The sequence below is a fragment of the Berghia stephanieae genome, chromosome 2, assembly GCF_034508935.2.
Source record: "Berghia stephanieae isolate SIO BIC M18660-M18661 chromosome 2, UCSD_Bste_1.3, whole genome shotgun sequence".
Lineage (NCBI taxonomy): Eukaryota > Metazoa > Mollusca > Gastropoda > Nudibranchia > Aeolidiidae > Berghia > Berghia stephanieae.
The window spans coordinates 60,684,466-60,699,122 of NC_088361.1; the positions used below are offsets into that span (position 1 = coordinate 60,684,466).

At 36.5% G+C, this 14,657-nt stretch overlaps 1 protein-coding gene across 2 annotated transcripts in view; it reads right to left on the minus strand.

Annotated features, from left to right (window-relative positions):
• The window catches only part of LOC144965269 (RNA polymerase II elongation factor ELL2-like), a 28,003-nt gene that overhangs the window by 11,253 nt on the left and 2,093 nt on the right, over positions 1-14,657 (minus strand). The window contains exons 1-5 of one of the 2 annotated variants that reach the window (XM_078900428.1): positions 8,541-8,649; positions 4,735-4,782; positions 3,350-3,471; positions 1,700-1,828; positions 120-608 (exon numbers count right to left, since the gene is read on the minus strand). In XM_078900428.1, the coding sequence (XP_078756554.1) occupies positions 120-608; positions 1,700-1,828; positions 3,350-3,471; positions 4,735-4,782; positions 8,541-8,555 (803 nt within the window). In that variant the 5' untranslated portion in view covers positions 8,556-8,649. Of the gene's footprint in view, positions 1-119; positions 609-1,699; positions 1,829-3,349; positions 3,472-4,734; positions 4,783-8,540; positions 8,650-14,657 lie in introns of those variants that run through there. The other variant, XM_078900427.1, reaches the window with a different exon arrangement.

Genomic DNA, 14,657 nt, shown 5'->3' on the forward strand with positions numbered 1-14,657 from the left:
ACGCATAAATCAAAGTGTACATTTCATGAAAATATGTTTGTAAATCAGTATTCTCTTGTCAGTCATAAAAATTACAGACTGATTTCAGTTGCACCATTGATCAAAGACTAATTGATTACCTGTAGGGCATGTTGATGGCACCAGACGACGACGGTTTGGAAGATGAGGAAGTGAGTACACCTTGTTGGCTACCTGCAGCAGCAGAGGATGAAGAAGTTCCATGTTTATTTCCAGACGACAGAGATGAAGGCGTTGGAGATTGCCTGCTGCCATGGTGGGAACCAGGTGACGGTACAGAGGTTCTTAGAGATGACAGACCAGAAGAGGTCAGGTTGTTGGTATGTTGGTGGTGGCTTTTCCCAGTGGAATTCAAAGGGGATATGGAAGAGGATGGTGAGGCAGATGAAGAAGAGGAGCTTGATGAGGCTGAAACCGAGGGGTGGTGATGGTGTTGTTGCCGCATTAAGTTCTGTACAGGAAGAGGCTTGACCAGGTGAGTTGGTTTGCTGGTGTTATTGTTGGCAAGCATCTTAAAGGCAGCTGAGGCTGGGATAACTTTCTTAACCTTTTTACTTATATGAGGACCACTAGGCTTGATTTCTTTGGTACTGTGGATAGAATGAAATAAGCCTAAGTAGCTTTTTGTGCAGCTTTGTTATCTTGTGGAATAACACTCAGCTTCCAGCAAGTCAGTCCCTGGTTTGAATCGCACATTATGCAGTGTAAAGTCGTGTCCTTGGAAAAGGCTCTTTACTCAAATCCCTAACTGTACTCAGTTGTCAAATGAATGCCTGGCCATTTACAGTGTTGTCTATAATGATAAAAAATTGTTTTCTGTTTGTTTTTAAGGCGCTTGCAACACATTTAGGTCATATCAGCGCCAGTAAAAAGAATTACAATTTAAGCACCCAACAAAAAGTAAGACAAAGGGAAACTGGTTCAAATAGGGAACAGATGTAGATTCCAAGAACACACTATCATTGTACTTATTTTGAGATCACCTAAATGTCTCATTCTGACACAAGCACAGGTCCTCACTTAGAAGAATACACTCAAATGTTTACAAATCATATATGTAGAACAAAAAACAATACCGTGCAACGCATAATAGAGATGATTTACAAGACAAAAAATATAATCTCCCAAAACTCTGACTGTTTCTATCCCAGTCAAGGACTCCGACCAGGGCCAGGACAAAACTAATTAATCCCATTCCAAGACAAAGACAGAAAGCAACTCTGAAAACAGATATAAGGGGATAGAAGACACAGGGTGACCTCCTGCCCACCATGGAAGGTCAAAGGCCCCACCCAGATAAAAATTGTAATAGCCCCTTACAGGTGTCATGTTTCTTCATACATGTTACTTGTTGCTGTTGACTTGGACCCCTTATAAATTGCTTTAATCATTTGTAGATATTGTGGCGTGTAAAAGCTCAATTTCACCCAGGATCAATCTCAGTCCCTTACCAGCGAGTGCTCTACCAATTGAGCTATCCGGACACCAAACAATAAACACAAATGAAGACAAGTCGAGCATTAATTTTTTCTTTTAAAGAAAAAAACTGTGGCATTATATTGTATTTGAGAGAATATTTTCCTGTTGGATGCAAGTGCAGCTGGGGGACGTTTGCATGTTACAAAGAAATAAATTAATTTTAAGATTAAGCTCCTTTGATTCAGTTTGATTTTTCACGCACCATACTTTCTTGCTCTCCTCCTCTGCCAAATTCATCTTGGCCCTTGTGGAGTCATAGATATCATCAGTAGCATGAACAGCCACCTTGTACTGCATACTACCTAGACTCTGTAAACTGCTGAAACCATGTCTGTTGGAGAATAAATAAATAAACATAACCATTTTGCTTCATGATTATAACTTATGCATTGTAAAGTGAAAACAAGCATGTGCCAATACCAACTTGACCATAAGGAATTCTATTCCTCACTTTAACCCTCTCCTTACCAGCCATTTTCAGAATTTTCTCCAAAACTTCACACCCACCCAACACAAAAACAGACATTTCTAACTCAAACAGAAAAGCAACAAGCACATTCTATACATAATTTTGTTCGACAATAACATGAACTCTATTACAGAATGTCAAGTTTTTATAGCTAAAGCAAAAAGAAATGAAATCTGGATGAGAAAAGTGACGGTTGCATCGTAAAAAATGTGGCGATTTTCCAACAGGTGGTAAGGAGAGGGTTAAAGGTTGGCAGTATCCTAAAAATTTCACAGCTTCTCATGGAAGTAACTTCTCCTCCTCTGACATTGAATGCAATTCCAGTGGACATAGAAAAGTGTTATTCCTCTGAAAAGGGATTCAATGCCATTCTATTATTCATGAAAAAATGAGTTGAATCAGTGTTACTGGCAAAAACATGGTTTTCATTTAACCAAAATGAATAAAAAGGAGATGAAGGGAGACAATAGTGAATAAAGCGAAAGGGGAGTGGGTGAATTTTCGATGGTTATATATAAATTATATATATATATGTATAATTTATATATAAACAAAGAAAATCCACCCACTCCCCTTTTTATTTTTTATTTATTTATTTATTATTTTTTTTTTTTGGGGGGGGGGGGGGGGGGGGGGGGGGGGGGGGGGGGGGGGGGGGGGGGAAGGAGGAAAAATGAAGTATGTTTTAAATATAATATAGCTTTGTGCATCTTCATTGTGCCACAGAATCTTCTTTATTACATAAAATTGTATAGATGCACTCTGAAGCTGAAGAAAACAGATTTCTTTTGATATATCACCAACATGAGTGGAGACTTGTATTTGTTTTTGTTTTTAAGGGTTTTACAGTGCTTTCAACACATTCAGGTCATATCAGCGCCACTAAAAAGGAAGAATATGGGATAGTAAAAAGTTCTAGAATTATAATTAAAGTACCAAAAAAAGGGGAAGCCAAAGGGGAATTAGTTCAAGTAGGGAACAGATGTTGATTCCTAGAGCACATCATCAGTGCACTTGTGTAAAAGTTTCAACAGTTTTATTCCACCATAAATTCTGTTGGCCTTTCTTTTATTTTCCAAGTCATTGTTTGTTACTTTTGAGAATCTTTTGACTTATTTTGGTCACAGTAAGAGCGAGCAGATAAAAACAAATCAAATATTCAATGAAACCACAATATTTGTGTAGTCAATAAGAGTACACTAAAAATTATGATTTCATATCAAAGTTAACCATCACAATGAGCTGCACCTGAAATATGTTAGAGCTCCCATATCGGCTTTAACTTTTTTTCATTTGATAACTGCATGTCCAAAAATAATGTATTTTTTGGTACTTTCCCCCCAAGCCCCCTCACCAATTAGCATCCTCTCCTGAACAACCTACCTGTTAGTCTGTTGAACACAGTCAAAGCTTCCATTGACTTCAGGTAAAGATGAAAGAGTAAACTTGTAGCTTCTCTGGGGTCGATTCCCATTAGATAACACATGGCTGGGAATGTTAATGACCTGCAATGTTAAACAAATACTTTATAATTAAAACTAACATGAATTTCCCTTACAAAGCAAAACAAAAAAGCATTGATATCATTAGAATTCAATTAAAATTATCATAGATTAATATTGTCAAAACAGGAAAATAACCTTACAATCAAAAGTGAAGTGTTGATGCCGAACTTTTTAGATAAGTTATGAGCACATGTGGCTATTACGTATACAGAACTACAGTTTGTTTCAAAATTCAAGTGTGCTTGTTTTGCTCAAATTTCTAATCTAAAAATAATTGTGAATCTAAGAGATAAAATCTGTATATCCATTATTTATTGTGCAATTGCAAATTCATTTGATGTTGGCGATGCTTTCATTTCACACCTGAATAACATTTTTACCGTAATGATGTTCAACAATTTTACATGGTGTTTATAATTGACATAAAGATGGTTTGCATGTATTCTGAGATAAATTAGACATAGTGATGATTTTATAGTACAAACAAAATGAAGATTTTCGAAGCACATTGAGCTTACTGAAGCAGTGAAAATGAGGTATATATAATATAAATGTTCATATTGTTCCCTATTCATTATGATTAAATAAGACATGTTGTTGAACAGGTGTAGAGCAATTCAATAAACCCTTATAACTAGTCTGAAACCACCGAGAAATACCCCACTGGTACTGGAAATACAAAAGGGATACACGTAAGATGGTTACAAAATAAACTTAACATTAAAAACATCAAATAAATAGTCTATAGACAATGAAACAAAAATATCATATTTCACAAAATATAAATTCATCCATTCTGCAAAATACTCCAGGTAGGGCCCAGGAGAAACCAAATGGCACTATTCCAAAACAAAGACATATTCACATGAAAGAGGAAAATGGTTTAGGGGGATTGAATAGCAAAGCTGACGAGGACCTCCCCCCCCCCCCCCCTACCTCCCCCAACCCTTATAATTATAACTGAAGTGCGATATACTACTACAAGAAAAAAAAAAGGAAAAAAAAAACCCCTTGGCAAAAACCAAGCCTAATCAAAGCCTTATTTCAGAACAAGGACACAAAGCTACCAAAAAAAAAAACAACAAAAAAAAAAAAGGACAAATGATAAGGGGAGATAGAAATAGAAGGGATATCGACGATGTGGACCACTTTAGAAGAAATCAGCAAATGAGAGAAAGAGCATCCTGAGGAGAATCCCATCCACACACCCATGTAAGCCGTGATCAAATTATCAAAAAGTTCAAAGTAAATAACACAACTCACTCCTTTGTTTTCTTTGAAATGGATAGTGGTCCGTTGGTCACGGCCATTCTGAAATAAGAGAAAAAAGACGATATATGTTAAAGGAAGGTGAAAAAAAAAAAAAAACAACAACAAAAAAACCTTAAACCCAGACAAACTGTCTGCGGTTCAATTGATCAGAATCTAAAGAATAAAAAAAAACACACACACACAAACAAACAAACAAACAAAGCAAGAAAGAAAAACAAAAGAAAACAAAAAGAAAGAAAGAAAAAGAAGATTTCAAGAGGACAGGATAGTTTGTTTTAAAATCATATCAGATGAATAGTTGTGTTTATTAATCCTGTGCATTTTTTAATTTTTAAAAATGTGACAACAGATTGCATAAGCTTTCCCCTGCAAAGATAATTTACATATTCAAGTAAACAGTGAGGCTGATCAATTCTGAATTTGGACCATACTTATTGCTAGGCTTACAACAGTAATAGGATTCTGACGTAATGACGCGTAGTAACTTAGTAACTGGTTCTAAGCTATGAGAACAATGGTGGACGCCCTTATGAAATACTTCTCCAACGAGCATAAAGTGTATCAAGAGGAGAAAAACATTATAAATCTGATCATGTTTTGATTTTTATACATTCTGATCACATGACATGTGAAAAAGTTCTAACCAGCATGAAGAATAAAAAGTACCGATTTTCTTTGTTTAGAAACCAAGCTGCTCGTTGCTGGGCGGACATCAGACTATTGAATCCTATTGGAGGGGGGGGGGGGGGGGGGCGTCCTAGCATTAGCATTCAATGAAACGTAGCGTGATATATTAAAGTAAAACTAATTTATACATGAGAATTGGACATAAAATTCATAAGAAAATCCCCCCCCCCCCCTCTCTCTCTCTCTCTCTCTCTCTCTCTCTCTCTCTCTCTCTCTCACTCTCTCTTTCTGTGTATGTGTGTGTGTGTGTGTAAGGAAAACATTTGACCACAGTACCTTATTATGGACTGCTTCAAGGACGATGTTATCAGCACATATCTTAGTTTTCTGTTCTGTGCTACATTCGGCAATATGTACTTAGTCTCTGATATCGATCTATTTCATGACCTTTTTCAAATCAACAAAGACTCTCTCTCTCTCTCTCTCTCTCTCTCTCGCTCCACCCCCCCCCCCCCCCCCCCACCCCCCGTTTTTTTTTCTCAAATCTAATCCAAAATATATAGGCTTTACGGTGTACCTCTAAGCTTTTCTTTTTATGCATAAAAAAAATATAGAACAAACGAGAACATTATGGAGCTACGACACTGCTCAACAATAGAAATGTATACCATTTCTATGTAAATTGATGTATGCATGTGTAATGTGATACAATATAATGAATACGACTCAACCCGTTGAAAGCTGATGATAATTTGACACGAGTGGTACTGGTCATTAATTATCTCTGCACTCTTCACAGAAGTCGCTGTTGCGTTCTTTGTCACACGCTACACACTCACAATTATCACTACCTCACACACCTGACACACCATCTTATAAATAAATTTATAAATAATCATCAGCCCAATATGACTTGACACACAAACTACTACTACTGCTGTTTGTATCCACATCAATCTATGATTCGTCATTACGTATCAATGTAACCAAGGATTCACATGAATAGGTCAGTCACGCCACCACACCACCCACCTTCCCTCCGTTCACACATTCTCATGTTCTCATCCAGAAATATTATGGACTACTGGGTAGATTGCTTAAAGCCCCCTCCAAAGTGACAAAACGACACGGTGATTGCGTCCACTAACAACAAGGAAGAAGACGGTGAAACCAAACCGGACAAAAACTCATGATTCATAAACCATTACTCCTACACAATAACCGTTATCAGTGATTTGTTGGGTTTTTTTTTTTTTTATTTGGGGGGGGGGGGGGGGGGGGGGGGGGGGAAGCCTGTTTGTTAATTAATGATGTAATCTTTATCATCATTAAGTCCCATTCAGTTTGACACGGGTGTGGAATTACCATTGTTGAGTAATTAATTCATGAATAACTTCTAATATTATTCCAATAATAACTACACGGCGACACAAAATATTCACACACATCCCATAGTGAGCAACAGGCAGCAATCCATAAATGTAATTGTTACTTAAACTGTGTCATTTCATTATTCTCACTTCGTTACAACATGATTACCTCGGTTTGGGGTTTTTTTTTGTTTCTTTTTTTTTTCATTTGAGGGGGGGGGGGGGGGGGGTGACACAAACGGTCATTCATCCACAACTGTAATTTGCTACACTTTGGATTTGAATTACACACCTGTCAAGGAAGATTAATTTTATTACTACACATAAATTTCATCCACCAGTTCGCAAGTCACGGTATCTTACCTAAATTCACGATTCAACCCTTTTGTGCCCACAGTCATGCATATTACATTATTTTAGTCTTAACATAGAAGTAATAATAGTAGTACGTAATAGTAGTAGTAGTAGTAGTAGTAGTAGTAGTAGTAGTAGTAGTAGTAGTAGGAGGAGGAGGAGGAGGAGGAGGAGTAGTAGTAGTAGTAGTAGTAGTAGTAGGAGTAGTAGTAGGAGTAGTAGTAGTAGTAGTAGTAGTAGTAGTAGTAGTAGTAGTAGTAGTAGTAGTAGTAGTAGTAGTAGTAGTAGTAGTAGTAGTAGTAGTAGTAGTAGTAGTAGTAGCAGCAGCAGTAACAATAATAATAATTACTTCGACTAATACTCCAACTCCAATTTCAGCAACAAACAACTAAAACAAACATAACCTGAAGACCGAAACTCAAAATTGATTGACCATTCATTGCAAAATCTTTGGATTTCAATTATCCATATTTCAAACATTCGAAATCGTAACAAGTCAAAAACACTGTACGAAGCATAAACTTCGGTGCATAATGTCAAATCAAATATAGCTTATTGAAATATAACTGCATTACAGAAGAACTTTGTCAATTCACAGGGTAAGCGAATGGGGATGATCTTTATTACCTTTCCATATGATCGAGATCTTGGCCACATTGGAATATGTGCTCAAAGTGACATATATCAAGAAAAGTGATCAGTTGTTTTTTTTAAATATCTAACATCACGATTGGTCATTTTGTTCAGCTAGACACACGGGTACGTTTACAACTTTCATAAACAAAGCAGCGTGTTTACGTCTAAATATAGATCGCTCCCATTCAGGGGAGTGGCTGGTGAGGTGCTGAAGAGGAAAATGAAGAAGTTTTTGGTGAAATATTAGAACTATATGGCGCTTCTAACAAAAATCTTGATCATTTCAGAGCCAATGTTGAGGAAAATGGAACAGTAAACAAATACAAGGCAAAAGAATGTCCTAGGTATAAATCATGTGCCTAGCCTAAGGCCATCCATATCTCACACTGAGACTAGCACGGGATCCCTACTAAAAAGAGAAAATAAGCCACTTTCTTACACTCGCGGAAATGAATCAAGCCAGGGCCTGGACAAAACCAAATGGTCTCATTCCACGATTAAGGGTTAGAAGTTAGAGAAAGGGACAAACAATAAGTACAAACAAACAGCCGCCACCCATCGCGGAGAAATAAGAACAGATATTCCTTTTGAGATTCTCATTCTTTAATGAGGGGGGGGGAGAGAGAGAGAGAGAGAGAGAGAGAGAGAGAGAGAGAGAGAGAGAGAGAGAGAGAGAGAGAGAGAGAGAGAGAGAGAGAGAGAGAGAGAGAGAGAGTTGAAAAATAAGTTTGACAATTAGCACAGCATGTGATTAAAATGTTCCATTCTGAAATTATGTATTTGACACTAAATAAGATACTCGCAACTTACTTGACGATCATGCATACTTATGACACTAGCAAACAACAAGCAAAAAATTCCAACATCACCAAGTAACCGGACGTTTCATATCTTCATCACTGTCGCATCGGTGATTTTCAAAGCTTGGGATATCCGACAAGAAATTAAGGTCACTGACATTAAGTTTCGTTATCAACTGTAGCTTTAGCTGACACAAACATATCGTTCAATAGGAAAAGTGCAAAAGGAAGAATTACATGTCTTGTCTGCAAGTTATCATTCTAGATTTATTCCGAAAGGTTGGTCATGTCCATTAACTTGAAAAATACATTATGAAGACAAGACATACAGAACAACAACAGTGTAGGGACGTTTTTATTGTTGTGTTTCAATGTGTTCCAGTTTGTTGTTGTTTGGCTATAAAGTTGTTGTTGTGAATTGTTCTCATGCTGGGTAACCTTGGGTGTCACTGTGAGTTCCATTCACTGTTGTGTGTTGTTTCTTCCCGTGACGTCACAATGGGTATAAAAACGGGGTTGCCTTCATTTTCCAAGCTCTTTTTACAATGAAACGGATAATGGATATTTGATTGAAATTAGTGAAGTGTTGACTGTTTCCTTTACTTTTACCGGACGAACATACCCGGACTAATCGGGACTAATCGCGTAACTACCCACTTCGGTGGCGACTACCCACTCATGTGGAGATACATGCCTTGTGCATATTATTTGTTTTATTTCTCATCGTGAATGAGATGTAAAAATCTATTCACGACAACAGCAACAACAACAACAACAACAATAATAATAATAATAATAATAATAATAATAATAATAATAATAATAATAATAACAACGGGATTAAGATCACGAGAGCGCAAAACAAAGAACACCGAAATTATATTTTAGAGGACTTGGAAAAAAATCCTATCAAGCTTTGAAATAGTTACAAATGCTAATTACATAAACTATAAAAAAAAGAGGGGAAGGGCAAATGTTGCACTTTTGAGAAGGACGCGTTCCAATCCATTCTGTTGCAGCGTCAAGATTGCAGACATTTTATGTGGTGTGGGATGGTGATAGGTAAATGGCGCTAATTAAGCATTTACGCAGTTTGATCAAATATAAATTGCTCTAACTATGAAGGAATGTTCCAATTCTCATGAAATTTTGCACACATACTTTTAATCTTCTACACAGTCTCCAGTAAAGTGGCATATTTCCTCCCACATCTCCTCGACCTTGAACAGTCCGTCAAGGTAGGTTTAAGATGTGGCCTTAAACTAGTTTTCTGATGCTCCTAAAACTTCAATTTCATCTTCAAAACGCATTCCTTTGTGATCTTTCTTCAATGTAAGTAGCATTAAAAAATCTCAAGGAATCTAATCTCGCGAATCAAACGGGGTATTTTGCGTGATGAGTAGATGCGTAATGGAGAGTGTCAACGGGCCTTTATAAAGGTGCAGTTTTTATTAATTCATCAGCAGTGTTGGTAATTATCACAGGCGTGGTACACTGGCAAAATAGATTATTTTCATTTTGACTAGAATTTTTTAAAACAACAAACTTTAGGCTAAATGATACAGTGGAATCGGCATATAGTCAACACTCTAAATGTCAACTCCAGTATCAGGATTCCACTGTATTGATAACTAAGATAACATTCAATACCGTCCAAAAGCAAGATTAAGGTTTAAAATGTTTGGGCGTTGTTTGTTTTTTATGTATCTGTAATTGAACAGGGCAAAATAAAAACGTGTTTTTTCCCCAGTGTAAGCCAGGTGTCACAATATTATTATGTAAATAACTTTATCGCCCTAGCCCACCGTTAAATGAAAAATCTTAACCTGTGATCACAGATTATAATTCTGCCATATGGCATTGTGTCAACTATTTGATGTGTCATTATTTTTTTTTTATACAAATGTATACACGCGATGGATCATTGGTCTGTACCACACAATCTATTCAGAAGAAAAACAAATACTCACTCCACCAACAAAAGCTGTCACCATCACCACCACCACCAACAACACCACAATCATCACCATCTGAAATTTGAGGTTTTATTCGCAAAATATCCTCGAAATTTGAAATTGAGAGTAGGCACGCCTGGTAGTAGTAGTAGTAGTGACATCTCCAGAGATAAAGGTGCAGCAATGGTCTAATCTTGTGGTTAGTTCACATCAACCCAGAGACTTGACAGAGGAGTCTCCCAACATCAGTGGGGAAGCAAAATGACCACCAAGAGATATTTCAATGGTTAGACTGTATGTCTGACTGGTGCCTAGGATTTTCAAAAATGGTGGCCCCTAGATGAAGCCTCGTCATTTTCTGAAGTCGTAATTATGTGCTGCCCGCTTCAATAAACTTTTTAAAATTCAACTGATTAAATTTTCAATTTACGACTTTTTATGACAATGGATGCAAATATATGACCATTTACGACCAAGAAGACAAATTTACGACTTTACGGCCTTGCTGGACACCTGTATACTCCCATAGATAGCAAAAGGTATCAGTATTTTCAAGTTCCTGATCTTTTACTTTGACGCGTACCTATCCTTAGGACCTTTGAAATTGCAAACCAATGGATTCCAAGAGGCTGTTTAGAATTGGGGCTTTTGTTTGCATCTGGTCCTGGGTGTGAGCAGAAGAGCCAGATCATCTACAAAAATCCAGATCATCCTATTGTGTCCAAGGGGTCTACTGTTTGCCACTTCTTCGCCCTTAGGAGGTTTCCTTCATTAGCCAATTAATGGCAAGGATGAACAGGAATGGTGAGAGCAAGCATCAATGCTTGACATGCCTTAATTTCAAAGTTGTGTGGTAAGCTCATCTTCATGTACAACCCTGCAACATGTTCCTTTATACATTTCCTTGATGAGGTTTACCAACTTCTCAGGGATTCCATAATGTGCCAGAATTTTCCACAATGTTGCTCTGTCAATACTGTTGAAAGCCTTCTCGTAATCCAGAAAGTTGGCAATGAGAGGAGAGCTCCATTCTATAGACTGTTCCACAATGACTTGCAGGGAGAAAATCTGGCCGGTGGTTGAACGTTTTTTCCGAAAACCTGCAGTTTAGCATAGATGGACGCCCAATTTTATGAAAGAAAAAAAGGCTTGTGGTACAACAGGTGCATTTGTCAGATAATAATAATTAGTGCTTGGATAGATTTTCTCACTCCTATGACAAAGTTTTGAAGAGTAGGTCAATAGAAATAAAATGCTCACTCACATTCTTATTCTAATGTATAATCCCAATATGATGATGTAATTGATTGCATCTTGAAAAGATTTTTATATGAGAACAAATTACATAATATGATTACAAAACAACCATACAATGCCTAAAATTTAAACTTCCCTTTTGATTTTTAAGATACAATAGCACTAGAGATCCTTTTACTTTTAGGCCATTTCAACACCAGTAAAAATGATTATAATTAGATAGTTGAAAAATTTAATAACTATCCAATAGGTGCCAAGAAAAACAAGACAAAGGGGACAAATTCAACAGAGCAAATAGTAGATCCAAGAGCAATCTATGTCTATGTCTGTCTAAAACCATCTTAAAATTCTACAGAAAGTCCCTATCCCTGCTTTTGATATCTTGTTTTTCTTGACTGAGCAGAAAAGTTAATCCTTACTGCTCATTTGATGCAACTGCACAGCAGCTAATTACTGGATTATTTAAAAGTCTTTGAGTGAAGAAGACTCTTTAGTCAAATTTCCATATAAAAATTACTATAGGTAATACTTTCATTAGAGGGGTAAAGAAGTCAGCACGTGACACTATCTATCCATTATATGGGAGATCTCTACTCTATTGCAAAGAACATCAATGACACAAATGTGTAATAATAATTATTACTATTAGGGCTCTCTTAAAATGTCATGATAATGTAAACAAATAATGGTAAGATGTCAAGGCTATCACTGTGCTCAAGAGTATGATGACTGAATTGGAAGAGCGAATGAAATTGCTTTCAAAATTATGAGGTATATATTTGACACTTTTAATTTGAACCCATTTCAGAGCATAGGAAAAGGAAGCCAGTAGACAACACTAGAACAGTCAGTGTCTGATAGATTTTTGCAACAGCATGTGTTCATTGCCATAAAAGTTACCTAGATAGTTCCTAATACTCACTCCAGAGAGATAATTAATAATAATTTCTTTTTTTTTAAATAATAATAATAGTAAAACATAAAAAGTGTTGTAAATCTGAGCATCACCTCATCAACTAAGCCCTTAATATTTTTACTTGCATTGCCAATCTAAGAAAAAACACACAAACACACACAAGTTAGACACCTAGTTCTCTTTTCATGCCATCTAGTGAAATTCATTTTTTAGAACAAAAAAGCATAGGTTCAAAGCAAAAGCTTAAAAATAGACAAAGATTATTTTCCACTAATACTCCAGCAAGTCATTCCACACAGCTCATTTCAGCTTTTGTGCATATATATGCAAGGGACTAGTTCTGTGAAATCAATGGCTGAAGGTAAGAGAAGGGGTTTTGAATATATCGATTAGTTCAAAAGGTAAGGAGAGGCAGTACCTTCATGACACTGATAAACTTATACACAAGCTTTGAATTTAATCCTGCAAGGTCTGGCAGCATCTATGATCTCACTCATCCGCTTCTAACACTTTGAATGCACTTCTCACTAAAGTCAGATACTCTTTTCATATTTCTAGTAAGAGTATTGGAGATGCATTCAAGCTGAATATCATCAACTGATTGATGATAAGATAGACAGAAACTTCTGATTTCAGAACAAAAAGAAATGATACAAATACAAGCACTAAACCCTGGGGAACTCTACATTCAAGATCAATCTCAAAAGACCTATATTCATCTACTATAATAATCGATCTACCACTACCATTATCTAGTATCTAGATAGAAGGCAAGAAACCCAAAAATGAAAGACAAATTAGGAAGACAGAAACCTGGCTTACAATTCAAATACACTGATTTAATGTAGAAGTAGAAGTGATGGTGGTGACGATGATGATAAAATAAAGAGTGGTATAGGTAGCGGTAATGATGAATGATGTAGGTGTAGCAGTAGTTGCTGTAGTGACGGTAGTAACAATGATGATATGATAGCGGTTCTGGTAATAGGAGTGATGATGAACAGTGTTGGGCATATCATATCGTAACATTAACATCGATATGAATGACAATATCGAATCTATTGAATCATATCGATTTCAAAACGTAATATCGATATCGATATAACTTATACTTGCGGTTCACTAGGCTGCCACAGTGCATTGCCAAAATTGGACACACAGAGAATCACATTTCTTCTGATTTAAAAAAAAAACGTCCCCTAGTTCAGTAGATTTTTTGTTAATCACAACAGATTAGTATTTCAAGGGGTCAGAGTGTTGGTGCAGTGTTTTGCAACGTGGGACAAAAACAACAAAAAATCAGTACAATAGAAATCAATGGAGAAACAAACTTTTTTTGTGAATAGTGGGGTGAGTGAACTTTGCATCGATAAATCAATATTTCATCCAATGAAATATCGTATCGTATCAATATCGAAAACTTCCGATATCGCCCAACACTGATGGTGAAAAACAGACCTGCAAACTTTTCAAAGTATACAAAAAAATTTTGGAGCATGAATTAAATATAGGTGTGTTATCAATTAAGATCAAGGTCGCAATGGTGATGGTGATAAGTTCTTAGGAGTTTCCCAATAAAAGTAGAAGGCAGGTCTCAAGTAGATCTAGTGGTAATGACGATGATTTGATGGTGTTTGCAGTTGTGGTGATAGGGGTAATAGCTGAAGTCACTGTTGTAGTGATGATGATGATGTGGTTGAACCAGTTGCCGTTATAATGGTGTTTGTAGTGGAAATCAAAAAGATGTGTTGAGATGGTGGTGGAGGTGATTGCAGTGCTGTTCTGGTTATTAAGAGATCGCAATGACACAGCCTTCTTTCTAAGAGACAATTCATTGCTTGAATATTTTTGGAAATTTTTTCACAGCATACCAATTTTTCTGGTCCAACTAGAGCTTTAGAACAAACTGATAAAAATATATTCTAAATTGTATCATCGCAGGAAGTATGAAGAGCAAACTAAATAACATATGTCCTCTTGAGTGAGTGTGGACGAGAGT